A 23,891-nucleotide genomic window follows, 5' to 3' on the forward strand; every position below is an offset into this window, starting at 1 on the left:
ATGCTTTTAGGGGTTTACCCATTCCTGTATTGTGTTAAATACGTTTTCTTTTATGTAAATGGTCTGCAAAGGCTAAAATCCCAAAGTTCCCTCCAGAGGGAGTTTCTCTCCCACACACTCCCCCCTGCCTAAAACAGCTCCATTGGACTTCCTGTTTACTTATGCGACAAAGGGAAATCACTACGTTACACTGTGGCTTCTATTGGCTGGTGCCTAAACACATTGTACCTAATAGGCTAAGGGGCGGGACATCTCTAAGTGGTTGACAAATCACAAATAAAACACTTTGTGAACATAAAAGCATACATGTCACAGTAGAGGCACAAAAACGCATATGAAAATGAGCATTATAGGGCCCCTTTAAATTGACAAAAGAGGCTAAAAAATCCTGATAACATTTAATCAAACTTAAATATTCAACAATGCTGATGATATGTATGTTCCCTGAGTCTTATGGTTGGGACGTGCCGAGCTGCTGCAGTCCTCACATTCAAGTATCTGATAACGGCTGTTAAGACTAATTCATCTTAACTGTATGCATTGTTTGCATAATCAAAGGGAGAGAGTGAGTTCACCTTGCCGTTGATCTTCTTCTCTTTCTTGTCAGCAATCTTTTTATCAGTGGGAATTGTTTATTGCTGGTTGAACCAACTGTACTCCGTGATCAAAGTCTGAGATGTTGTCGAGGTACAGTACAGTACGGTGAAACATTAACCCCCAAGTCTTTTCCCCTCAAACTCCTTCACTCATTCACAGCTCTGAGGAAACAAAAGGTTTGACTTGTCACATGGTTTTAATCACACATGAAGGAAACTAAACGTGGTGGAGGAAGACACCTTATACCTACGTTTCACTGTGTGTTTTCTTGTCTCTATCATTCAAGTTGCAATACAGTACCTAAGTGCCAAAGTACTCCAGCTTCTGAACAAACAGTTATGGGTACAGAGGTTTTCTGAAGTAAAAATACACATGTATTGCCATTCAAATATACTTAAAGTACAAAAAGGGAAAATACTCCTATTTCAGAATAATGTTATGCAGTTTTTCATTATATATTATATTTCTATTTTGGGTGAATTTTTATTTTTATCCCACATTCTCATATATTTTCTATGCTTCACATTACAATTATAATTTATTTAAACAGCATAGTGGCATTTCACCCCCAGTCAAACTCCAAATGAACACAACATCTTCATTTATGAGCTTTAGTTGTGCTGATTATTAGGTTTTTCAAAATCTATTACAAACTGATACTCGAGCACATTTTGCAGTCATTATTGATCATATTTTATTGATCCCAAGGGGACATATTCCCATAGCAACAATGCTACACACAGCTGCAATCTATTTAAAACAATACAAAGCCATTCAGACAAAACAGTTATACACTCAGGACACAGCAATTTAAATCAAATGTAAAAACATTGCCCATGCCTTGTGAGATTAAATGATTTCAGAACCATTGAAAACATAATACATTATAGAAATACTAAATAAGGATTAATATAAGCTTATTGAGTACTCTCATAGAGGTTGGGGGAAAATAAAGCTTCCAGTAGTTTTACTGTAGTATTAAAGTTGGGAGTTGGTGCTTCTATTTTAGTTACACAGAGGATTTGAGGGCTTCCTCCATCGCTGATCATCATCATCATCATCATCATCACCACCAGAGAGTTAACATTCCTGCGCTCCTAATCTTTCTTGGAAAGCGACGGGTCCTTTGTAGGAGCAAACCTGCCATGTGGTCAGATTAACGTTTCTGAGTGTGGGAGAGGGCTATCCTGTAGCAAAGCCCAGGGAGATTCTCTCTTTTTTTTTCAACCTCATGCCAAGTTTGGATCTCACTGTATTTAACTGTGTGCTCATCTACCACACTGCCCTGGATTTCCCTTGCATGCTTGTGTGTGTTTGGCAAAGAAATATCCTCAGGAGTGGGGAGTTTAGTGTGTTAGCATAGCAATATGTGCCAGTGCTGAGATTGTCTGTCAGGTATTTAGTCTCCAAACTGATTATTGGACACTTTTTAACCTGATGATAACTCTAGATGGAAAGTCAGAGGATTACCAAAGTTGTCAAAATTCATCCCGAGGGGTTTGTGAATGTTTGTACCAAGGATCATGCATCCATGCCTTTATTGAAATTACAGTGATGAGAGGGGGAGACAGATGGATGACATGCAGCGAAATGTCCCAAACCAGATTACAGAACATGGGCCACCAACTCAGCTATCAAGCGTCTCAAAACATGATGTTTTTAATAGATGAGATGTTTCGGTCAACAACAAAGTGGTGGCCTGACTAAGACTGACATTGCCATGAATAGAGCCACACTGCTCGCATCGCTAAAATATTATTGATGGAAAATGTAAGAGAACACACAGGCACAATTGGTATGGTATGTTTCAGTGTGGTTACATGGGACTAATAATAAAAGCCCCACATTTAATATAAGGAAATACAAGTGCTGTTGAGAAAGTGCAGCGCGAAGGAAGTGAAACAAGCTTTAAGCTTCATCCTCATTTGAATTCTTTAAAGTCATCTGAGTCATCAGATTATCTTCACAGCCTACACACTGACTGACGCATACAAAGCCAGGATATTGAACATTCACTTTACTGGTTTCAGTTCAGTATTTCCGTTTTACAGAAAACCTGTAAATGGAGAAATCAGCATTTGGTCGGACCACAAAGCATTCTGCCACATGAGAATCTGACTGGCAAAATGGCAAAATATAAGAAGTGAAATCCAAAGTAAGACATATTTCAGCTGGTGGTGTTTTAACACTACATAGGGAAAATATCTCAACCAGTACAATTCAGCATGACACTTCCCCAGTTGATACATTAAAACATTACTTTTTTGTATTAGAATTAAGGAGAAATCAATCGACAGTCACAAATAAACAATGTGAGTCAAACAAACATCTTAATGTGTATTTTGCATGTTTTATTTTGGAAGGGCTGGATAAGAAATGCTATGTTTATCAAATTAGGCAAATTGTCGAAATTGAGAGTGAAAAAACATATTTTACTGCAATGGCTGCTGACTGGCTTTACATGTAAAAAAGTTGGATGTACATTTTAATTTGTATCACGCACTTCGGAGAAGAAATGTTTTAGGAGTAGTCATCAGTGAATTGACCCTAAGTAGCAGTAAAATCACAGCCGGTTTATATAAAAGGACTATGATATTCTCTCTTAAACATATCTCAGATGTCACTTTTTGCGGCTACATTCACTTTCAATATCAGTTTCCCTTTTACAGGACAGAAGACACACTGAGACTTTCCAAAAATAACTTTCTATTTCATACTGATACCAGTAGCTAATTTTAGTGACGAAACATCACTGCGTTGTTAAATCTCACGGCCCTCTGGAGTTTATTTCAAATATTGCTTGATGACTTTTTTTCCCAGAAAAATCGATGGTTAGTTTGGTGATGGTCGCATACGAGCTAATCGTCACGTATCAATAGGACGCCTCTATTGGGGTATTGTGTGTACAAACGCTGTGTTGGCAAAGGTGAATCCATTTAGCAGCAGAGTGACCTCTCACCCCCAAGTCCAGTGTCCACCCCCCCAATCTCTCCCCCCTGAACTCAGCCTCCTGTCCAGCTCACCCTGCTGGAAATCCCAGGGACAAAGCCTGGGCGACAGATGGCCTGGTGTGACCTCTCTCTCTCTCTCTCTCTCTCTCTCTCTCTCTCTCTCTCTCTCTCTCTCTCTCTCTCTCTCTCTCTCTCTCTCTCTCTCTCTCACACACACACACAAACACACAAACTTTTTTTGTTTAGTTCAATAAGTTCATCCAGATAGGAGAGTTGTATTGTGGGAAATATGCTTATCTGCTTTATGGCAGCGCTATATTATGCACAAATACATACCACTATTATGTCATTATACATGTAATATAAGACTACAAAGAGAATGAGAAAGTTAGCTTAGCATATCACAAAGACTAGGCAACAGCTAGCAGGGTGCAGTGGGAAGGTAACAGAATCACTTCTAAAGGCACTTCTAAAGTTCACTCATTAAAACAGCAACACACATGTTCATTTCTTCAACTTATCAGTGAGAAATGGATGTTGATTTCAAAATGTAATTGCTATGAATAATGACTCTTTCTGCATTTTGAATTTTTTCCTACAAGCCTTGCTTTTGCTTTGAGTAGCCTACAATCTGAAGACAAAATGAAGGCTCCATTTAAGGAACAAGGAAGGGTATCATTCATTTTAAAACCAAAACAGAAAAAGGATATCAAATTTGTTTCCCTTTTAGCTATCGTTAGCTATCCTCAGATACCAAAGAGTACCAGAAACGGCAGACAACCAAGGTAACTGTGAAAAACAAATGCAGTTTGTCATTACGTCACCATTCTCAAGAGTTGAAAAGTTGTCTATTACCTCTTAAATTAAGCATTTACTAATTGTGTAAATAGAAACTGAACCACGGTGTGGGAAATGTACCTCATTTAAATATTGTTTCCAGGTGACAAGGGGTCAGAAACAAACACCCCGGGGTCAGCAGTGGTTGCATATAGCCCCACTTCACTGTTTGCATACAATGGGGCTGCAGCAAAGGTGCAAAGAACACCTGACCCTAACATAGAGCACAAAAAGAGAGCTGCCCCATGCACATGAGCCTCCCTCTGTCTGCATGAAAAGGGACAGCGAGGGTGGAGAGAGCAGCCCGGCAGCACTGAGGAATGCTGGGTAAAGCCCCGTGCTTGTTGCCATTGGTATTCCCCCCGGGCCTCTTACATAAGTCCCGTCAGGCCAGTGGATGCTGCTCCGTCAGCCACCTCAGACTCCCCTCTGACACTCACACACGTAGTTCAATGTCTGTTTCTTCACACCGCACAGAAGAGCCGTGAAATGCGGTAATTATGGGCATGAGCATGACACTCCATTACTCACTTTTAACTTGTAACCATTATTACTGTTTAGATAGTCTGAGGTTTTGTAGCTGGACAGAAGACACAAGCCACAAACATCCTGTTGGCCTCACAGTTCATCCCGAGTGTAGATTTACATGTAATCTGTGTGTTCATGTGGTTAGAGACTCCCACTGCAAATATGGCAGAAGTCTCTGGTGACAATGTTGCCCTTTTAGTTTGTTACATTAACATTTGTACATTCATTTCTCAACCTATTTAATATTCTTTTTTTTGCATGGCTCCACAGTAAAGCAAGTATCAAATATAAGTAACAGTTCTTGTTAAATTTAAGTTAATGGGGGCCGCGTTTAACAACAGCAAAATTATCAATACATCTGTTGGAAAAATATTTCACAACTCAGTAGTATCATCAAAATATAATATATCCATTTGGTCATTGGTTAAGCTCCAAACCTGTGCATTTTGGCTAAAACACTTCATGAAGAATTTCCACAACCCTCTTTTCAACAAAAATTCAAATTCAGGTGCTCCAACGTTTGGATCAGCACCATTAGAAAGAGTGGCTTCAAGTCATTCAGACTTTACACAAATGCTAATCTCAGATCAAAGTTTCAGTTCCTCATTGTTGCCTCAAAATTCACAAAATGGCATCAAACAGTACCTTTGTATTTAAATGGGATATTAATACGGCAATAACATGCACGGTATTATTGTGAAACTAGTTTTCGAGTGTGAATAAGGAATGGGAGATAAACGTTAATACTCTTAACAATAAACCGTACCAAATAGACTGCAGCCACGACAGTATAGTTTGTCATATCAATGAATTGGAATGATTGATGAATTAATGCATGTGTAACTTTTATATAGCTGGTCATCTTTAGACCCATTATAACCTATTATAAAACTAAACTTTTGGTACTGAAATGTTTGATTCCAACACGTTTATCTGAAAATATTTTGTAGTAATACAAAATATAATCATAACCAAAGTAGCATAACATTGTAAAAAAGTAAAGTTCTTAGTTAATTGTACTTAGCAAGTGTCCAAAACTGGACTATGAAAATGTTTTTGTTCCTTTGACGTTGTTTCTTTAAAAGATATTCAACAAATATGACCATAAATGTTAGCGTGAAAAATAAATAAATAAAAATAAGTCAAACAACAAATTCATCAACTGTACCAAACAGCCATATTTTTTTTTATTTCACAATGAAACATTTGACAGGTACTGTAGATATATAGAATATCAAAAACACATCAGTTGACGTGTCATATCTAAAATTAAAAAAACACTTGTTTTCAATTTGCACATAGAGCTCAAGTTTGAAAAGACACAGAATAAAAGTGACCGAACATTACAAATGAAGGAACGCGTCAAAATACATTTCCCAGCACATATTTCTATATTGCATACACATTTACTCAGGAGTGGAGATCTGAAACACCTTTCAAATGATATATATGGTGATGAGTGGGTATTCAAAGGCCACCATATGGACTTTTAACTCAGCAAAAACAGCCTGCTCAGCCATCCAAAGCAGAGGACAGACAAGCTTTAAGATGAGTCACTTCCTACACGTTATGAGTCATGTTGGGGATACCAGCAGGTACTGGTAAGCAGCAACTGGAGCTCTCTGTGGAGCTCTTTGTGGAGCTCCTGAAGGTCGAACACCAGGTCTCAGTTTGGTCATGCAAACACAGCAGAACGTCCTGGAAATATAAAAGCTCCCTCAGCATCAGCGCGGATTGTGCCATGGTGGCGAACACATTCATGAGGATTTTAAAATGAAAATCAACAGCCATCATCGGAAAGCTTTCCAATAAAGACTGATACAGAGGAGGGTGTTTGTTAATGGCATACAGTGCTTATTTCTTCACGACAGACACAACCCACTGACTCGCAAGGCATCTAATTTTGGAATGAAGGTTTAATTAGGTGACTGTGCCAATGTAAGAGGTTCAGTTACACTGTGTCTACCATACTTAGTGCTTTTCCCACAGCAGTTTTTTGTATTTAAAAAGGCAATGTGAGAGAGGTGATGATACGGCTTCTGTATCCAAATGATGACCGCGAGTAAAACTGAGTCAAGGCCAGAGAAAACAAAATTATTATAAAACGTCACATTTGAAAAACTGACTACAGCATAGATGGTCTGTCAAAAAAGTAAAGACAGAAATTGCAAATCATTCTATCATCCAAACTAAATATTACAAACAGCATCTACAGAGAGAAATAGATCATTTCTAATAACTTAAAATACTTAAATTATTATGCAATACAATACTCTTCCATGTGGGGCCAGAGAGTAAGAAAATAGATCTGCTCAAAGTCTACGCAAAAAAAAAGAAAAATAAAACAGGTAGACTCTTTGCAAACAGGTCCAAAGGCTAAATAACATAACCTAGTGATATGTGCTCCGACTTGCATGTGTTGTTTGTGTCCTTTAGACGAGAGGACGTCTCTCAGATCCCTTCAGTCCTGCAGTGAGAAGCTTTGGCACAGAAACACCATAGGACGAGATGACGCATCACAACACGGTGCTAATGAGGGACACTCATGCAGGCCTCGCTCCCGTACTGGAGGAGATAAGGTCAGTGAACCCCAACATGCATCGCCACCATACTGCCAGGGCAACGAGAGAGCGGCCGAGTGGCAGAGGAGAGGCTGGGAGGGAGGGGGTGGAAGTAGGTTTTTTAGAGAGGGGAGAGATGAAAGGAAACGGCTCAAATGCACGACCACAGCAGAGGGATGAGAGGAGGGCTTTCCCGCCGTAACAGAGGCTAATGACAGGGAATAAAAGAGAAAGGAAATGATTTCATTTCAGGGAAACGGGTCAAAAAGATAACAGCGTACACGATGATTTCAGGGTGGTGGTTTACCAGCTTCTCCTCTGCTTCTCTCTATCCCCCTCCATCTCACAGAGATGACTCCACCTCTCTGGTGACGGTAATCTCGGCGTCGGACAGGGGGAGCACCTGATCGCCTGCAGCCTGCTCGAGGGTCTCGCTGATCACCTCCAGGGCAGAGGCGGCAGCAGCCTTTCCGTCGCCGATGGCCTTCATATCTTTTTTGTCAGCAGAGCCGCAGCACAGCTTGGGGGCGCACTGAGTCCGACAGGAGAGCTCACAGAGGGAGTCTCGAGACTCCGAGCTGAACGTGACAAACTCGGGCTGGATGGTGGTGGCGTGGATTCCCTCGTTGTGGAAGAAGTCCTTGATGCGCTTGGCCACCTCCATGTAGGAAGTGGGGTCATGGCACTTGATGTGCGCTGTGGCGATGATGCGGCTGCCGGCCAGCTGCCAGATGTGCAGCTCGTGGATGGCCAGGACGCCCTCCAGAGTCAGCAGCCGCTCATTGAGCCGGTGCATGTTGATCTGCTTGGGCACGGTCTGAAGCAGAATGAGGGCAGACTCTTTGAGCAGTGGGTAGGTAGTATACAGCAGGATGCACACCATGATGATGCAGAGGGTGGGATCCAGGTAGAGGACCCAGCAGGGACCAGCAAACTTCATGGCCAACATAGTGGGACCCTCCACCAGGTCGATCAGCGTGTGGTTGACGTGCTGGTGGTCCGTGGAGTGGCTGTTGATACAGGGGTTCATACAAGTCTCGCCTTCTATACAGGGCTGCCACACGAAGGTGAATATTAAAGCAGTGACCACCACAATGACGGAGCCGAGGGCGTCACCCAACACATGCAGGAAGACCCCACGCATGTTGAGCTGCGACGTATCTAGATCATGGTCCATGTCCTCAAAGTGAGGATTGCCATTCATCTGCACATCTGTGCTGTCTTTACAGCTGATTTCTAAAGATAAAAAAAACAATGGTTAGTTTAGTTTACTGGAACTTGAAGTTAACTTTTAATAATTACCTGGACTACGACACTGATATACTAATACAATATCAAAAATGAAGAAGTTGTAACAAAAATATAATTTTGACTGTAAGAAACAGGACAAACAACAAAAAGATAATTCTGTTGACAAAACAAAGCTGTAACAAATTAGCCAGCAATATGGGGATTCCAAGAAGATGCTATCAGTGGCAGCCAGTTACTCAATTGCTCAGTTATGTCATTTGGGGCAAAGCCCAAACCCATTTGAGACTTGAATCAAAACAGCAAGATGTCAGCCTGCACTGTTATCTGTTGACACGTGTTGGAGCTGCTCAATTCAAAGTCAGGAGGAGGAGGACCCAGGGCCATTTTCTAAGACATTCTGTCTGATAATTTGACATATTAGTGTTTTCCCCCTGCTCAAGCTTTCATTGTGGAAGACAACAGGTCACTGAGCTGGTGCTATAACTGCTCAGGTCCATAAACATGAGAATCACGCCATGCTGGATTATATGTAAGAAAACTCCCAGCATGCGAGATACACTCACATCAAGCAAATGTAATTAGTCATTGCAGGCTGGTGGTAGCGTATACAGCTCGGAGGGAATTGCACCTGAGTAATGGCTGCTCTCTTCCATCCCAGGACACTGCCCGGTCATTTATCAACAGCTAATGGTGTTGCTTGGGCAGTCGGCTCCATAGTTACACAGATGTATGACCCAGTAACAGCCATCAGTGTATGGAGGGGGTGGGGGGTATTATTGAAACTGGCAGGGCCTAACAGTGTGGGGGGAGAAATGTCCTTCTGTATGGGTTTAACCCTTCGGTGGACGAGGAGGAAGCACAGCCGCAAACTCAAATTGCTGTCTGTTCCTTTATTGTTAACACGCAGACACAAACCTCTTAGCTGACAAAATGATGAGGGGTTTAAAACATATTCTTGTAGCCTCATCACAATTGAATGACTCCACTTGCTGTTTATGAGAAATTGCGGGAGGTAAGAATAATGCATGAGCGCTGAAGGAATTTGGAAATATGTCATAATACAAGTTAAAACGTGTTAAAAAAACCGGAAGTTACTTGGTTGAATCTGACAGCATTTTCTAGAAATGTCTATGTATTCAAACAAAGCCTGAAACCTGATGCTTTGCCTGTTTATGTCACTGAAGCTGGTCACATTTCCATGGATTAAATGACCCTCCAATACATATCTGATTACAAACACATTTGTCTCAATGCTACGGCTATAGATGAAACAACGAGGATTAGTCACTCAGAAAGGCTGTCCCCGGGGAACACTGGAGATATATGTGTGTACTCTTGTGCAATCTGCTAATAATGGAGACAAAGTCTGGCACACACAATGAGGCTGGACTCACACGGTTAGGACTTTTTATGCTGACATGCACTCTGTGACATTGCACAATGTATCACATGTAAGACAAATAATGCAACAAAAACAAATCTAAAAACACAATGAATACAGCTTTAACAGTTTATACTCACCATTTTGAGGTCTCACGTCCCCTTGGCTATTGTGATTTCCCACCAAGTTGTTGGTCTCCTCTCCTGAAGACCCATTCCCAGAATTTTCGCACTGGCTGTTTTTACCCCTCTTGTTCTTATTTCCATGAGAGTGGCCTCCATGGGAGTGTCCGTGTCCGCTACCTGCGTGTCCGTGGAACAAGCAGAGGCCGAGCAGGTTGATCAGCAGCCCCCCGGCACCGACCCCGGCGACCACCAAGGGGCTCTCGATGGCATGCGGCTCGGTGAAGCGCTCCACAGCCTCCAGGACGATGGTGAAGCACAGCGCTGTGAGGAAGATGGCGTTGACCAGAGCCCCCATCACCTCCGCCCGGATCCACCCGAAGGTGTTTTTGTCGGTCGAATGGGTTTTTTCGGCGAATCTCACCGCCACCAGAGCCACTATCAGCGCAATGACGTCCGATAGCATATGAAAGGAGTCCGAGAGCATCGACAGAGAGGAGGTCATCCGGCTGACCACCACCTCCACGATGAAAAACACAAAAGTCAATGAAAGCATGCATAGCAGCCGGACACGATTAGGCTCGCAGGCCATTTTCCCCAACTAGCAGTCCTTTGTCAAAAAAAAAAAAAAAGGTCTCCCAGTGTTTTCGGCTAGCTAGCGTTCAACACAAGCTAACAATTTACGGTAAGCTAGCTTGCTCCCTGAGACAATACGATCGATGCTAACAGCGTCTTCACACACTGCTGTTATCCAGCGACGGCAGCATCACCAGGGTATATATAAGAACAACCACGGGCACACATTAATTCAACGAAGTCTAGTAACCCTGAGAGTAGACCGTGGTCGACACAAGCATATTCTAGAAACGTTTGCCGACGAGCTCCCGTTTGCAGACGGCTAAAACTTTGCACCCGAGCCGGTAAACTTTCCACACGGACCACGGCACAGTTGGGCACGCCCAGGGCAATTCCTATTGGTAGAGACGACACATGCTCGAATCTGATTGGTCAAATTGTGCAACTCTCGCAAGTGGGCGGAGTAAGCAAGCCAGACAACAGCCGTTGCTACGAACGCTAACCACAAACGTACTCTCGCGATAACTTCACAAGATGAATTTACACTTCATAATGATTATACATTTTCATCCTGATTCAAGACCGCGCATGAGACAAAAAAACACTTACACAGACAAATAGAAAAAAATTGTCTTTAAAAAAGTATAACACAGAATAAAACATAAAGTATCCTTAACATAAATAAATCCTTTAAAAAGAATGACAAAGCAATTGTTAGGTCAAAGACCTTCATTGGTCATATCCTTTTTTAGTTATACATAGTGATTTTTGGCATGTTTTAATTTAATTAATTTCAGTCATTCTACAGTTTCAGAGTTTCGTATGAGTAGGATCCTTTTTACATTTTGCGTGATGAATACGTTTAGATGCTGTTGGCTTATAAAGTCATATTTAAAAAAAATAGTAGCCTTTTCAAATACAGAAATGTGTCAATTATTGGTTTAACAAATATGTATTTCTTTGTTCTGCCTTTAATAAACCCTTTATAATTGTTTTACTGTTAATAATTGAATGGGTATGTTCCCCTACCTGCACCATTTAAAAACTTTTTTCTGTAATAAGATTTAACCCAACCCCAAAGACAATTAACATTCAATATAATACCTATGTTTTCACAGTTGGGAACCTTTTAGTTGTTGTCTTTTAACGTAATCAACTGTAGCCTCGTGATCTGTTATTGTACAAATCAAAGTATATAACAAATATCCCTTTTAATTAAACGCCTCTAATCTGCTATTAATCAAGAACCAAAAGACTTTCAGGTGTGAAGGCTTATTGCTGAGTTTCCTGTAACTACTGACGCCAGCCCATCAACACAGTGGCTAACTGATGACCCCTTGTGGGAGTTATCTGTCTTGATGAAGCAGTCATTGTCATATCATTGGTATGTAAATGAACAAGTAACTAGCTTGAGTGATTTGTTTGACACATCTATTAAACATGTATGTTTATGTATTTTACTACGACAAACTAAGCATCTTAGGAACTGAGAATGTCTTTAAGGACGGGTAATGTACCTATTGTGTCGTAATCATTTAAAACTACAATTAGTAGTTTTTAATCTGGTAATGTAAAAGCTTAAATTCACAATCATCAATTTGCATAGTTCAAATGTTCACAAAGATTGCTCTTCATATACTATTATAACTTGTCTAAAAATAAGTTTTAACATTTGGTTGTAGATACAATTTGCCCTGTTTATGCCCATTTCTCAGCAGTTTGTAAGAGAAACTTATATTCAACAGAATATACAGTACATTTACAATAAACCATCTTTAAAATGAGTACATCCACACATCAAACTTAATGAAATTATTGACATTAACATACACATGAAAATAAAGAGGATTCAATCCGTTTGCATCACCACTGAATCATCAAATAAATACAGCTTAATTTACATCCAGTTACAACGACTAGCCTTCAGAGGCTTTAAAAAATCAGTCACATGTCAGACAGGGGTATCTTTGAGATCAGCGGATGCCAAGTATCTGCCTGCTCTTGAACTGACATGTCTTCTCCACTTCATTCAGTGTCTGAGCACGCAGGTTGGCCGCATGCAGCCTCCTCAAAATCATCTCCTGGGACGTCCCACTCGGATGCCCATCGGGTCGCTGGTTCTCTTTGCTTTCACCAGCAAAGTGGACTTTCTTTGTGCCCGGAGAGAGGTTCTCCAAATCTAGGACCAAACAGTAAGGAGGTTCTGATTAACTTAGATCAAGCAGCCCTCATAAAATGTTTTGCAATCCAACATCACAGCTAGATTTCAGATAGTTAGGGTGAGTAATAATTCTTTATTTGTGTATAAAAACAATGTTTACATTAATAAATAAGTAATAAATATGATTTCAGTCATTCACAGCCCAAACAGAAGCATGAACCCATTAAAACATTGTTCACTAGTTGTCTTGGTTCAGTTCATGCAGAGGTATCCGTCTTATCCCCATACCTATGTCTTTGCCCTCCCTCTGCTGCTGCTGCTGCAGGTGGTTGCAATTCTTCAGTAAACTCTCTGCTCTGTAACCGTAGATCAGAATAAAGAGTTAGCAACAATCAAGTGTTAAGAATGAAAATGTAGGGTAAGCAAAATAAAGTAAATTATGTATTGATTGTTTTATTTCTAGACTCCTAAAAAACAAACAAGTGTACCTTGCGAGTTTCTCATTCGACAGTCGCTCACGGACACAAAGCTCCTGCTCTCTATCTGCATGAAGGGACATAGGACACCATTACGTATTTGCACAAACTTGAGAGGAATATATGAATCGAAATATATCAGTGCAATACTATTTACACCTAAACAATAATGTAGAGGAACAAAATCACAAAAGAAAATGCAGGCCAGCAGGGGTCATACTGGGCTGGCATGGATCAAAGAAGAGTAGAAAAGAATCTTACGCTCCAGCCTCTCCTCACGTTCCTTCAGTGCCTTTTCTCGGTCGCGTAGCGCTTGTTCCCGGAGTCGGAGCTCTGCGGCGGGGGCGGGTGTCGGGTCAGCCGCTTTGTTAGGAGGGCCGTCGGAGTCTGCCGCCCTCCTTTGGAGTCGAGCCTGTGCCCTCCTCAGCTCCTCAGCAACCACCTCGGCCAACAGGCTGCTCTGGAGAATAGACTCCACAGAGGGCCTCAGATAGTCCTAACCATAAACAAACATTATTACTGAATCCTACCTTCATGACAACACAACCCGATTAGCTGGTAGCACAAGTCAATTCTCTGTCAAAATGATTTCTAACCTTCAGGTTGAGCATTTTGCACAGTAAGTTGTTGAGTTCCTCAGAGTACCGGTACGGGATTCTTCTGAACTTCCCTTCCCTGATCTTTACTGCAAGTTCTTTTTGACGGTAAGCAGTAAATGGAGGGCTAAACAAAAGGAAGCCAGGAGAAATGTCAGAGTCACTGTAAACAAACCACCTGCTGGGAAATGAGCTCAAGCAGAGGAGTAAAAAGACACTTACGACAATGCACAGAGTTCATACAGCAAACACCCCAGGGACCATATATCTGACTTCTCATTGTATGACATCCGGTCTATTTGTTCCTGGAAGAATATGTTTGGACAAATGGTGGCAGATCAGACGACAACAAGTTATAATGTTAACAATATATTTCTTTAAATGAAAAGGGTAATTTGGTAAGACACAGCAGATTCAAACAACTCACTGGAGACATGTAGTAAGGTGTGCCGACAAATGTCTTTGCAAAACTGGTGTCATGGTTCAGGATCCTCGCGAGGCCAAAGTCTCCGAGCTTCACATTCTGTTTGATGTCGAGGAAGATGTTGGCTGGTTTCAGGTCTCGATGAAGGACTGTTGCCCTGCCGTCACTGCGTCTGTGGCACTCCTTCAGGGCCAACATGAGCTGTGCCATGACTCGCAGGACAAACTGCTCCTCCAAATAACGACTGGAATGGTAAAACACACTTTGTTACCCCTGTATACTGTCAGGAAGCGGATGTACAGTGGAGGGAAAGAAAAATAAACATTTTACAATTAACAAAAGTATAACCCACCCTACTTTGATGCATTGGGCGATGAGGCTGGACAGGTCCCCACCCTCACAGTGCTCCATGACAATGTACAGCTTGGCATTAATCCGGTCTATGATGCGGTCATAGTACTTCACGATGTTTGGGTGCTTGAGCTCCCTCAGGAGGTTCACCTCTGACACCAGCATCTGCTTTTCACTCTCTCCCATGGTGCCATAGTCCAGCTCCTTCCACACAAGGATCTACAAAAATAAAAAACTTGATTATTTCATCCTCGTAGAACAAAAAAAATGTGAATAACTAAATTCCTTTATGATACATTGTCCGAAAGTCAGTGGTATAACAACACATATCTAAAAAGGTCACCGATAATAGATTACAGGTCAATTAAAACAAAAAAAGTGTAGCAGCAAAACCACTGAGAATACCGAAATTAGTTTTATGGTTTACTAGTTTATCCCTTTTAAGCAGTATGTTTTGTTTGCGTTTTCAAAAGTTACTTTAGAAATGTTTTACTTTAATCCACTGCTGCCCTTTCAGCAGCTACTTCTGGAATGTTAAGTTCTCCATTTCCCAAGGTGTTATATTAAAATATAATTTCAAGCTGTAAATGGACGTTTTACATTTAAATGTTCAATTAAACATCCATGGGGTCATGGCCAGATGATTATTTAACCTGCTGATTGGGAAGCATCCGCCAGTGTTTTTAATTAATTAAATTAACTACATCTGTGCATGTTCCTGCCATTCCTGCTGACAAACAGGTTTGACCTTTCTCCAGAGTTTACTTTGTTTGTTTTGGTAAATACATCACGTCATTTGCAATACATTTACGATGTGGTTTTATAAATCAGCACACAATAATTGAGCAGACTGTCTCCCTTGAAAAAGAGATCAATGATCTCAAGGGATACACCTGGATAAATAAAGGTTTGAAATGAACTAATAAACGGTGTCATGGCTGAACACAGACTTCCGTTCAGGTTAATGATAAACTACCTGAGTTACGTTTCAAGAGGGGAGTGAAGAAAACATTTGTAGATTACTCACTTTCCCATCAGATTTCCTTCTTATTTTCTGGCATTTTCCATAGGAACCCGTTCCTATGGTGAACAGCAACTCGTAGTCTTCAACACGGGACGGCATCTTAACGTTTTCAACCGAATCTAACGTTTAAAAGCTACCGGACTTTTCAATAACGTTAGGATATACTCGGCTGTAAACATAAAGTTTAACCAGCGAATTTAGAAATAGTCTTCGACTTTACTCATGTGTTGGTGATGTATTTTTCCCGATAACGATGATTAAATATAGCAAATATTTGGCGTTTGCTCCTTCACTCGTGTGTATTGCAGTCAACAAAACAGGAAGCGTTTGCTCGCCGTTTAAATCGGTGCCCAAATACTCGATCGTGATTGGTCTGCTCTCTCCGCACAGTGACAGTTGATTGGTCAAAAGGCAGATACAAGTTGTGAGGCTGCTAAGCGCCTGAAACCCGCGAGAGTAGAGCGGGTAAATGAGATGTTCAACTTTCCGCAGGGTGGCACCAAAAACTCACAGTCAGATCAAAGATGTTCCTATGTATGTTATACTAATATTAACAGATGTATATACCAATGATTATTGTTTTTTCTAGATTGAGTGTCACATTTTTAAAAGCAATTAAAAAACATAACCTTGTATTTGCACATTGTTGACAATTCTACAAAGAAGGGTTATACAAAAAATGACAGTTCATTTGATTTTGATAATAATTGTTAGTTCCACACCACTACCCAATTAAACTATTATGTTTGTTTTCCTTATGCGGTCTATTTAGACAAAATATGTCTTTTGACAGATTACAGAAGTTTTGTTTACACCCAGACATTCATTCATAACTTTGTCTGTTCTTTGCAGTGTTTATCTCTGAGGTATTGGACTTTTCGTGGTTATACAAGGATGACAGTTAATCAAATATATCTCTAGGTTCCAAATACATAAGGATCATATTTAGTTATACACGCTGAGATCAAGTTAAATCCAGCTGGTTTTGGCTGTAGGCCTAGAATATCGTCCACATTTGTATTACATTTCTGATTCCCTGACACATAATTAAAAAGCAGCATTTCATTTAGATTTGGCATGCTTCAATTATAGATGCTTTACTACTACATATGAAAGATACAAGATTATCTTTCATTACAGGCGGTCTTTGTTGTCTGATTGGTGCCTGAAATAAACAGTTTTTCCGTCAGTAAAATCTCCCTCAGCGGGGAAGCCTCAGTAACAGTTGTGTTCAAATGATCCTCTCATCCTCTTCCTCCTCTCTGCTGCCAGTACCACACACTGACACCACTCACACACTGACACCACCCAGAGAGCAGAGCCGGGCTGTCTGTCGGCCTGCCTCTGCAAAGGTCACTCCTACAAAGAGCTGGAGGAGTTTGGACATCAGCCAGGAACAGTCGGAGGGAGGAGGGGGGGGGAGGTAGAGCGGAAAACTGACAGCTAAAAACAACAGAGACAGTCAGGTGCCTGAGGGCGGCCACTCTCAAAGGCCAGGAGTTGAGAGGGAGCGACAGACAGCTACATCATTGGGTCACCTCCTCACCCCCGCTGGGGTCACTGTGATGCTGTGTGAGGGGATACAGGAGGCTTATGGTTCTCATGCCATCTCTGACTCCTTTTCTCTTTTGGATGCAGTTTAAGTCAAAAAGGCTTCACAACGCAAGATAAGAAACCTAAAGATGGCATGTGTTTTTTAATTACCAAAGAATGCTTTCTTTTCTATCCAGAACCAGAGAATGCCAATATATTAATCCAGCCAGGTTCTTATTTGTGTTGTGTTCAAGGACACATTCAAAGACTCCCTTTTAGTATGCCTCAGGTCTGTATGTTAGGACAGCACTTTTGTGATACTGAATTAAGGTAATAATAGTTATATCAAAGGAAAGGTTGGCATTTTCAGAAAAGGCAAGCTGAAAGTTTTCCTACACAAAAAATAAGGGTAGCCTGTACATGGCAATGCTTTGCGTTTCTTCATCTTAAAGCCACCCTATGGCAGTCCATCGCAAGTGCACCAATGGGGGCTGCACCAATACTGCCCTATGATTCAGATCTGCTGACAAATGTAATGGGTTCTTCCTTGGCCTATGCTTTACCATTCCACCAAGTTTCATGAAAATGAGGCTAGCAGTTTTTCCATATTCCAGACTGACTTTGATTCTGGTAAAAATGCAATGCTTTGAGCACCACACACCAAATTCTGTTCACCTCCATTGTAATGGGGTGGAGGCAGAAAACTCATAGAACGAAACTGAATTTATCAGCGTGACCCCATTTGGGACAAATACACTTATTTGTATGTTTTGCATCTCAATAATATACTTTCCTGCATTCGTATTAAAGTTTCCCTTTACATCATAATTCACTGTTGCTCTCCTGGGACACACAATAATATGGGAATTGTTGACACAATATGTATTTGCGGAGCATTTGATCCTAACAACACTGAGGGTCCTTCCCTCCGTCATCCTGTCATCAGGAGACACACCGGCGGCTGCTGCAGTGACATTCAGCTCCTTCTCTCCACAGCTGGATGTTTTAGTGCTTGCTGACTCGAGGGACGCTGCCTCCACCATTCACCACTGCTTTCACGAGGAAGCAGGCCTCAAAGCGTGACACTGAAGACCTTGGAGAGCGCTGCCCGTGAAATAGTTCATTGCAGGTGTCCGTGCAGGAACATTGGAGCCTCTGCAGCGGACACAAAAGTCCCTCTGGAGACTAATGTGTCAGTGTAATGTGGGTGACCTCAGGAGGAGCTGTACTGAGGAGCCTCAGTGCATGGTGATACTGCTTCTGGATCTGTGCACCACGCTGAGCAACAGCCACCGTGGATCCTGACTGTTGGCCCTTTGGTAGGTGAAGCTTTGTGCAAATTAAATGTAATCCCATTTTCCAGATCACTTCCTGCTGTTTTTCACCCTCAGCTGCCCGGAGCGTGAGGCCTTCCTGCAGAGTCCAGACCCTCAAAGTGACAAAGTTCCCTCCAGAGGGAGTTGGAAACGCTTCCATTGGACTCCTTGGTTTGTTTCCGTAACATATTGACATCTCTATGTAACACTCACGCTTCTATTGGCTAGCGCTACCACACATTGTACGTGATAGTTGATTGGTCAACCATTTAGAGATGTCCCCAATCACAACAGAGTGTGCAAGCTAACCAATCAGAGCAGACTGGGCTCTGGTTTCAGACAGAGGATGAAATAAGGTGCTGCATCACAGGCAGTACGAACAAATAAACACCTTTTTGAACATTACAGCATGGAAACATGTCACAGATACAGTAGAGGCACACAATCCAATAATTAACCTGAAAATGTGCATTATATGGCCCTTTGAACATGTGCCCTATCTAGCTTTAACTACATTTATAGTGAACACAAATGAATTATAGTGAACACAAAGCATGAAAAAACTCCACATCTACAACAACAAAAACGCTCCTCACATATTAATGCAGGTGATGACAAATACTACTATATGGTGTATTACTCAATGACAGTACAAAGGACTTCACTTTTGTTACTTAAACTGCTGTCAATAATGTATTTTTCACTCCCTTTACTGAATGCTGCTTCATTAAAACCGTTTTATTTCTCTCATGGTTCGAGCGGCCCCGTTGGTCCAATATCTGACACCTCCACATTTATCATTTCTCCAGGAAGTCACACACAGATGTGCAGTGGGCTTGGTCCTTACAGGAAATGCTGATAATCTCGTTGTGGTGGTTGCAGCAGTGACAGTCAGGAGAGCTCTGCAGTCTTTCGCTGAGAGTTCCCACAGACACCAAGCGTCACGTCTGAAATCAGAGCTCTGTAATGTAAACCAGACTTTCAACAGCTGGTGAGCGACACTACAGTTAAACAACGAGCCCAGGACGGAGCAAACACAGGCTCTAGTTACCTGGAGACCATCCTCAGCTTGTAACTGAAAGAGAACATTTTAACATGTTGACATTAGAGATTATTTAATGCATCATCAGTGACAAGTTATGTTTCCCTTTGTAATTCCTACAAGAAGAATCACTGGAGAGTTTGATATTAAAGTGGACCTATCATGCTATATTTGAATAATATAGTGTAGGACCATACCTATATAAGGCATATTTATACTTTTTATTTTTCAAAATACCAAACAGATCATGCATTTTAGCCATTCCTCATTTCGCTCAATTTAACACTGTCTTTTCATGGGCTGATTCTGTGAGAACAGCACCATCTACAGGCCTGGCATATGTACTACAGCGTCTCCAGCGCTTTCGAACGGCAATGTCCGTGGCGGTCTCCTCCTGATTGGTGGAGTTGGCCCAATAGCCGTAGCGCCACTTCTGTGACGTCATAGAAGTGTTCAAATCTGGATCAGTCTGTATCAGATCCGTTGCAGCCCCTTTTTAAGAGATTTGGGTATGGAGGAAAAATAGAGAGGGTTGTGTTTTCTGACACTTGGTGAGTTCCCTGGAACACCGGGGACACATATTCATGTATCAAAGACGTACAAAAGTGCATTTTGCATGATAGGTCACCTTTAAAGGAACATGCTCATTGGTTTCTTGCAGAGCTCAAGTTATGGGATGATTGCTACGACTCCGTGTGTTAAATAAAAAGCTACCATTTTAGACAAAATATCCAACAATACTTATATCAACATTGAGTGTTAACTTTCCATTATGTGATTTGATCATAATAAATACAACATTGAATTCATTGTAAATGTATTGATTGTCTATGGTACATTTTAATTTAAAAAAGTTGACCATATTTCAGTGGATTTGTATTTGAGTTTCAGGAATATATTAAGACTCTTAAATACAAACAAATGTAGTTAAATGTATTTTTTCAAATTCTAGTTTTTCTGTAGCATTATGCAAATGTCTGGAATATTTGTATAATTAAATGTTTAATCAGTAAAGATACATAAGTAGAGTTCCCAAAACGTCAAACTAATGATTTCTTTAGGTCCAGGGTGTTCGTAAATGAAAAGCTGTGGCTGTGGAGGAACCGACCAGCAAAGGAATAACACTTTAACATTTACTGTGATACAACACTGTGAATGTTATATGGAATAAAACGTGTCAAAAGAAAAACCTTACACTGTTAGGATCTTTATGATGTTTTATTCCAGCACAAGTCTTTTGTGTTGTAAAATGGCTGTGTAGCTAGGAATTAAAGGAGAAGTACAAAATGGTAAATTACAGACAGCTCTAGAATAATTTGTTTAAATCCCTATTGTGTTTATTTCCTAAAACCACATCAAGGAAAAACATTATTTCCCTGCCTTCTTTGGAAACATGGTCAGATAATACAAAAATAAAATAAAATAAAAAGCTGGAGGAAAAAAAAAAAAAGGAAGAAGGACGAAGCTTCATTTCAAGTCACTCACACACTGGAGGGGAATCTGAAAGGGCCGCGAATGAATCACATCACCAGCCTGATTTAAACGTGTTACCTACCCGGTCAAGTAGCCCTTTTTTTGCATTTCACTCACAGTTTCTAGCAACAGGGAGGGCAGTAAAATACTCAAATGCACCATTTATGCATTTGTTGATGACAACAATAATTGCTGCTCCTCCATCATTTCCCTAATCGAAGCAGGCTAAGCAATTACATAAAATCAACTTTAGGTACATTCGAGAGAAAAGCTGCGTCATTGCAGGCCCTCTCAGAGTTTCCCTCACAAGTGAAGAGTGATCCCTTCTCCACTCCAAGTTATAGCTCGACATCACTTTTTTTTTTTTTTTTTACAAATGTTTGTCACAAGGGAGTGTGAGGAAACAGCATTATCTGGGATTGTGGTCTACCTGGACATCAGGTAAGGCTTGATAGTCGAGGTATTCCCACTAAATCCTGATTTGAAATGTACAATGGTACAAATTTGAAAGTGGGCCCATGTGTCACTGTGCAAACGCTGTGTCAGCCAGCACACGGACGTACAGTAGCTCTAATGTCTGAAGCACACAACAACTTCCAGGTCAAACATTTTAAAATTAAATAAAAACAAAGAAAACACTGAGGTTAACACTGAGAAGTGAAGGGAAAATCCTCGCTTTCTTTTTTTTTTTAAAAAACATTCATGATATTTTAAACAAAAATTCTCTGAAATAATCACGGACCAAAAGAGAGAAAGAAACGCTGCCGTCATTTCCAACAATTAAAACTCTTCCTCACCTTTGTTATGTACAAGATTTAAACATACCATGACATGAGGACGACAGTTTCATGTAATTTAAAATGAAATCTAATTCGACCACTCGTGGTGAAATCGCCGCCGCACTCTGACATCACAGAGCAACACGACATGATTCATATATATCAAAAGAGGGGGGGAAAAGACAACCACACACACTCACTTAGGCAGGTTATGCTGTAAATGTACAGTAATGACACCTATAGTTCTGTAAGCCAAAATCTCTATTTTAGAATGCTGAACATTAGGGTAGCATTCTATAAAAATCATATTTTTCCCCCATGTCTTTTCCCCACCCGACGACACTAAGCATATGGCTTAAATATTTGTAAAACTATGTAGTCCAATGGGGGATAAGAGTCTCTGCCTTCTCAGTCTGGCTCGCTGAGATGCTCCTTCAAGGATACTCTGCTGTGTGTAGCTGCACATGGCTGTGTGTGCATGTGTGTGTATGCATGTCGGAAAGCAGAAGGGAATCCACAAAGAGGGAGTTACTTTTTAGTTGATCAGACTGCAATTTCTTGCCCTGCGTGCCAACCTTTTTTTCTGCTTTGCAATAAAATGAGCACTACGGCACTGTCTCCTCTTCCTCCCTTTAACGTCTGACACAGAAACGATCCCTAAAACAAGCGCCGCATCATAGCCGCCGTTCCCACTTAGGCTCTCAGCAGGGCTGCCAGTGTAAACATTATCCCCCTTTTTCTCACAATACTGCCTCGATAGACAGGCGACAAACAGGAAAACAAAAAGTCAACAAAAAGACATCAACAACTACATACAATGGCCGTCGTTTTTTTGGAGATATGCAGGTTAGGGGAAGAAAACAAAAAGAAAATTAAAAACATTGACAGCTACCACGCAGGAACATTTCCTGGGACAGGGAGCAGTTAGGGCAGTATATGGATCCTTAGTGCAATGAAGCCAGAGGAGCGGCAGCCTCAGCGTCCACAGCCGCTCGCTCTGGAAGGTGTCAGCGGGCTGAAAGAGAGGTCCAGTGGGCTTCATCAACTCTCGCCAGGAAGAAGATTAAGGGCAGACATTATGCTTCTAGTCACATACATCCAATCAAACACACACACACACACACACACACACACACACACACACACACACACACACACACACACACACACACACACACACACACACACACACACACACACACACACACACACACACACACACACACACACACACACACACACACACACACACACACACACACACACACACACACACACACACACACACACACGTTCATACATACTTTATACTCTGTAAAACTACAACGGCTAAAGCCTAGAGGGGAAGAGAGAGTGCGGTCCAGAGCGTCCTCCGGAGGAGTCCTGAGCCTCATTTTTCGTTCACTTCCAATACAAAGTTATGTCAGTGTGAGCGCCTACATGTATGAGGACGTGTAAACATCAAAATGTGAGTCGTGACAAGTGCGAGAGATTATTCTGCTAGGCCGTTGGAGCGAGTGTATGGTTTTAGGTTTGTGTGCAAGTTAACTATGCCTGTGACCAGTTCCTTATTGTATTTGTTTTCTGTGTGTTCCTCATGTTTTCTTTTGTTTTGCTATTAAGTCTCTCCACTGTTGTAAATGTACATTCATCCATCGTAGGGGGCAAGTGTGACGCTGGGCCACACACCAACTGATCCTGAGGCTCTTCCAGTGGTCCAATAAAGACTCTCGCCTCATCAGCGCGCTCAAAATAAACAGCAGTAGAGGTACTGGAGGACGCTGTACCACGCGTAGCCCGAGGCGAACGCAATCGACTGGACAACACACAGCCACACGGGGTCGAGGATCATCGGCCGGGACGCCACCTCCTTCTGTCCGTCTTGAGGGGGGAATGATCCTGTGGAGGACAG

The 23,891-nt window shown here is 41.4% G+C and overlaps 3 protein-coding genes across 4 annotated transcripts in view; all 3 read right to left on the reverse strand.

The window, feature by feature from the left end:
* Window positions 1-6,067: 6,067 nt before the first annotated feature.
* On the reverse strand, window positions 6,068-11,155 carry slc30a1a (solute carrier family 30 member 1a). 2 transcript variants are annotated; one of them, XM_079643757.1, is made up of 3 exons: window positions 10,247-11,155; window positions 7,782-8,710; window positions 6,068-7,682 (listed from the first exon to the last, which is right to left on the reverse strand). In XM_079643757.1, the coding sequence occupies exons 1-2, from the start codon at window positions 10,818-10,820 to the stop codon at window positions 7,818-7,820; spliced, it is 1,467 nt and encodes a 488-aa protein (XP_079499883.1). In that variant the 5' UTR covers window positions 10,821-11,155; the 3' UTR covers window positions 6,068-7,682; window positions 7,782-7,817. The 2 variants fall into 2 exon arrangements, with proteins under 2 accessions (XP_079499883.1, XP_079499882.1); XM_079643756.1 differs by having other exon boundaries at window positions 6,068-8,710.
* Window positions 11,156-11,422: 267 nt separating this feature from the next.
* nek2 (NIMA-related kinase 2) lies at window positions 11,423-16,200 on the reverse strand. The gene is made up of 9 exons (XM_079643758.1): window positions 15,840-16,200; window positions 14,814-15,031; window positions 14,465-14,705; window positions 14,260-14,342; window positions 14,038-14,164; window positions 13,703-13,937; window positions 13,454-13,508; window positions 13,254-13,321; window positions 11,423-12,983 (listed from the first exon to the last, which is right to left on the reverse strand). The coding sequence occupies exons 1-9, from the start codon at window positions 15,933-15,935 to the stop codon at window positions 12,778-12,780; spliced, it is 1,329 nt and encodes a 442-aa protein (XP_079499884.1). The 5' UTR covers window positions 15,936-16,200; the 3' UTR covers window positions 11,423-12,777.
* A 7,389-nt stretch (window positions 16,201-23,589) lies between these two features.
* The window catches only part of lpgat1 (lysophosphatidylglycerol acyltransferase 1), a 51,776-nt gene continuing 51,474 nt past the window's right edge, over window positions 23,590-23,891 (reverse strand). Inside the window, exon 8 of the mRNA XM_079641885.1 lies at window positions 23,590-23,878. Within this exon, the coding sequence (XP_079498011.1) occupies window positions 23,727-23,878 (152 nt within the window). The 3' untranslated portion in view covers window positions 23,590-23,726. The remainder of the gene's footprint in view (window positions 23,879-23,891) is intronic.

The sequence above is a fragment of the Notothenia rossii genome (assembly GCF_949606895.1).
Source record: "Notothenia rossii genome assembly, chromosome: 8".
In the NCBI taxonomy this organism is placed as follows: Eukaryota; Metazoa; Chordata; class Actinopteri; order Perciformes; family Nototheniidae; genus Notothenia; species Notothenia rossii.

Bases quoted from the DNA above. Each gene is read 5' to 3' on its own strand.
- slc30a1a (XM_079643757.1), bottom strand. From the start codon at position 10,820: ATGGCCTGCGAGCCTAATCGTGTCCGGCTGCTATGCATGCTTTCATTG. The intron at 8,711-10,246 runs GTGAGTATAAAC...TTTTATCTTTAG, and splicing joins GGACGTGAGACCTCAAAATG to AAATCAGCTGTAAAGACAGC.
- nek2 (XM_079643758.1), bottom strand. From the start codon at position 15,935: ATGCCGTCCCGTGTTGAAGACTACGAGTTGCTGTTCACCATAGGAACG. The intron at 13,509-13,702 runs GTAAGATTCTTT...CCCTTCATGCAG, and splicing joins ACGTGAGGAGAGGCTGGAGC to ATAGAGAGCAGGAGCTTTGT. The intron at 13,322-13,453 runs GTACACTTGTTT...CTACGGTTACAG, and splicing joins TCGAATGAGAAACTCGCAAG to AGCAGAGAGTTTACTGAAGA.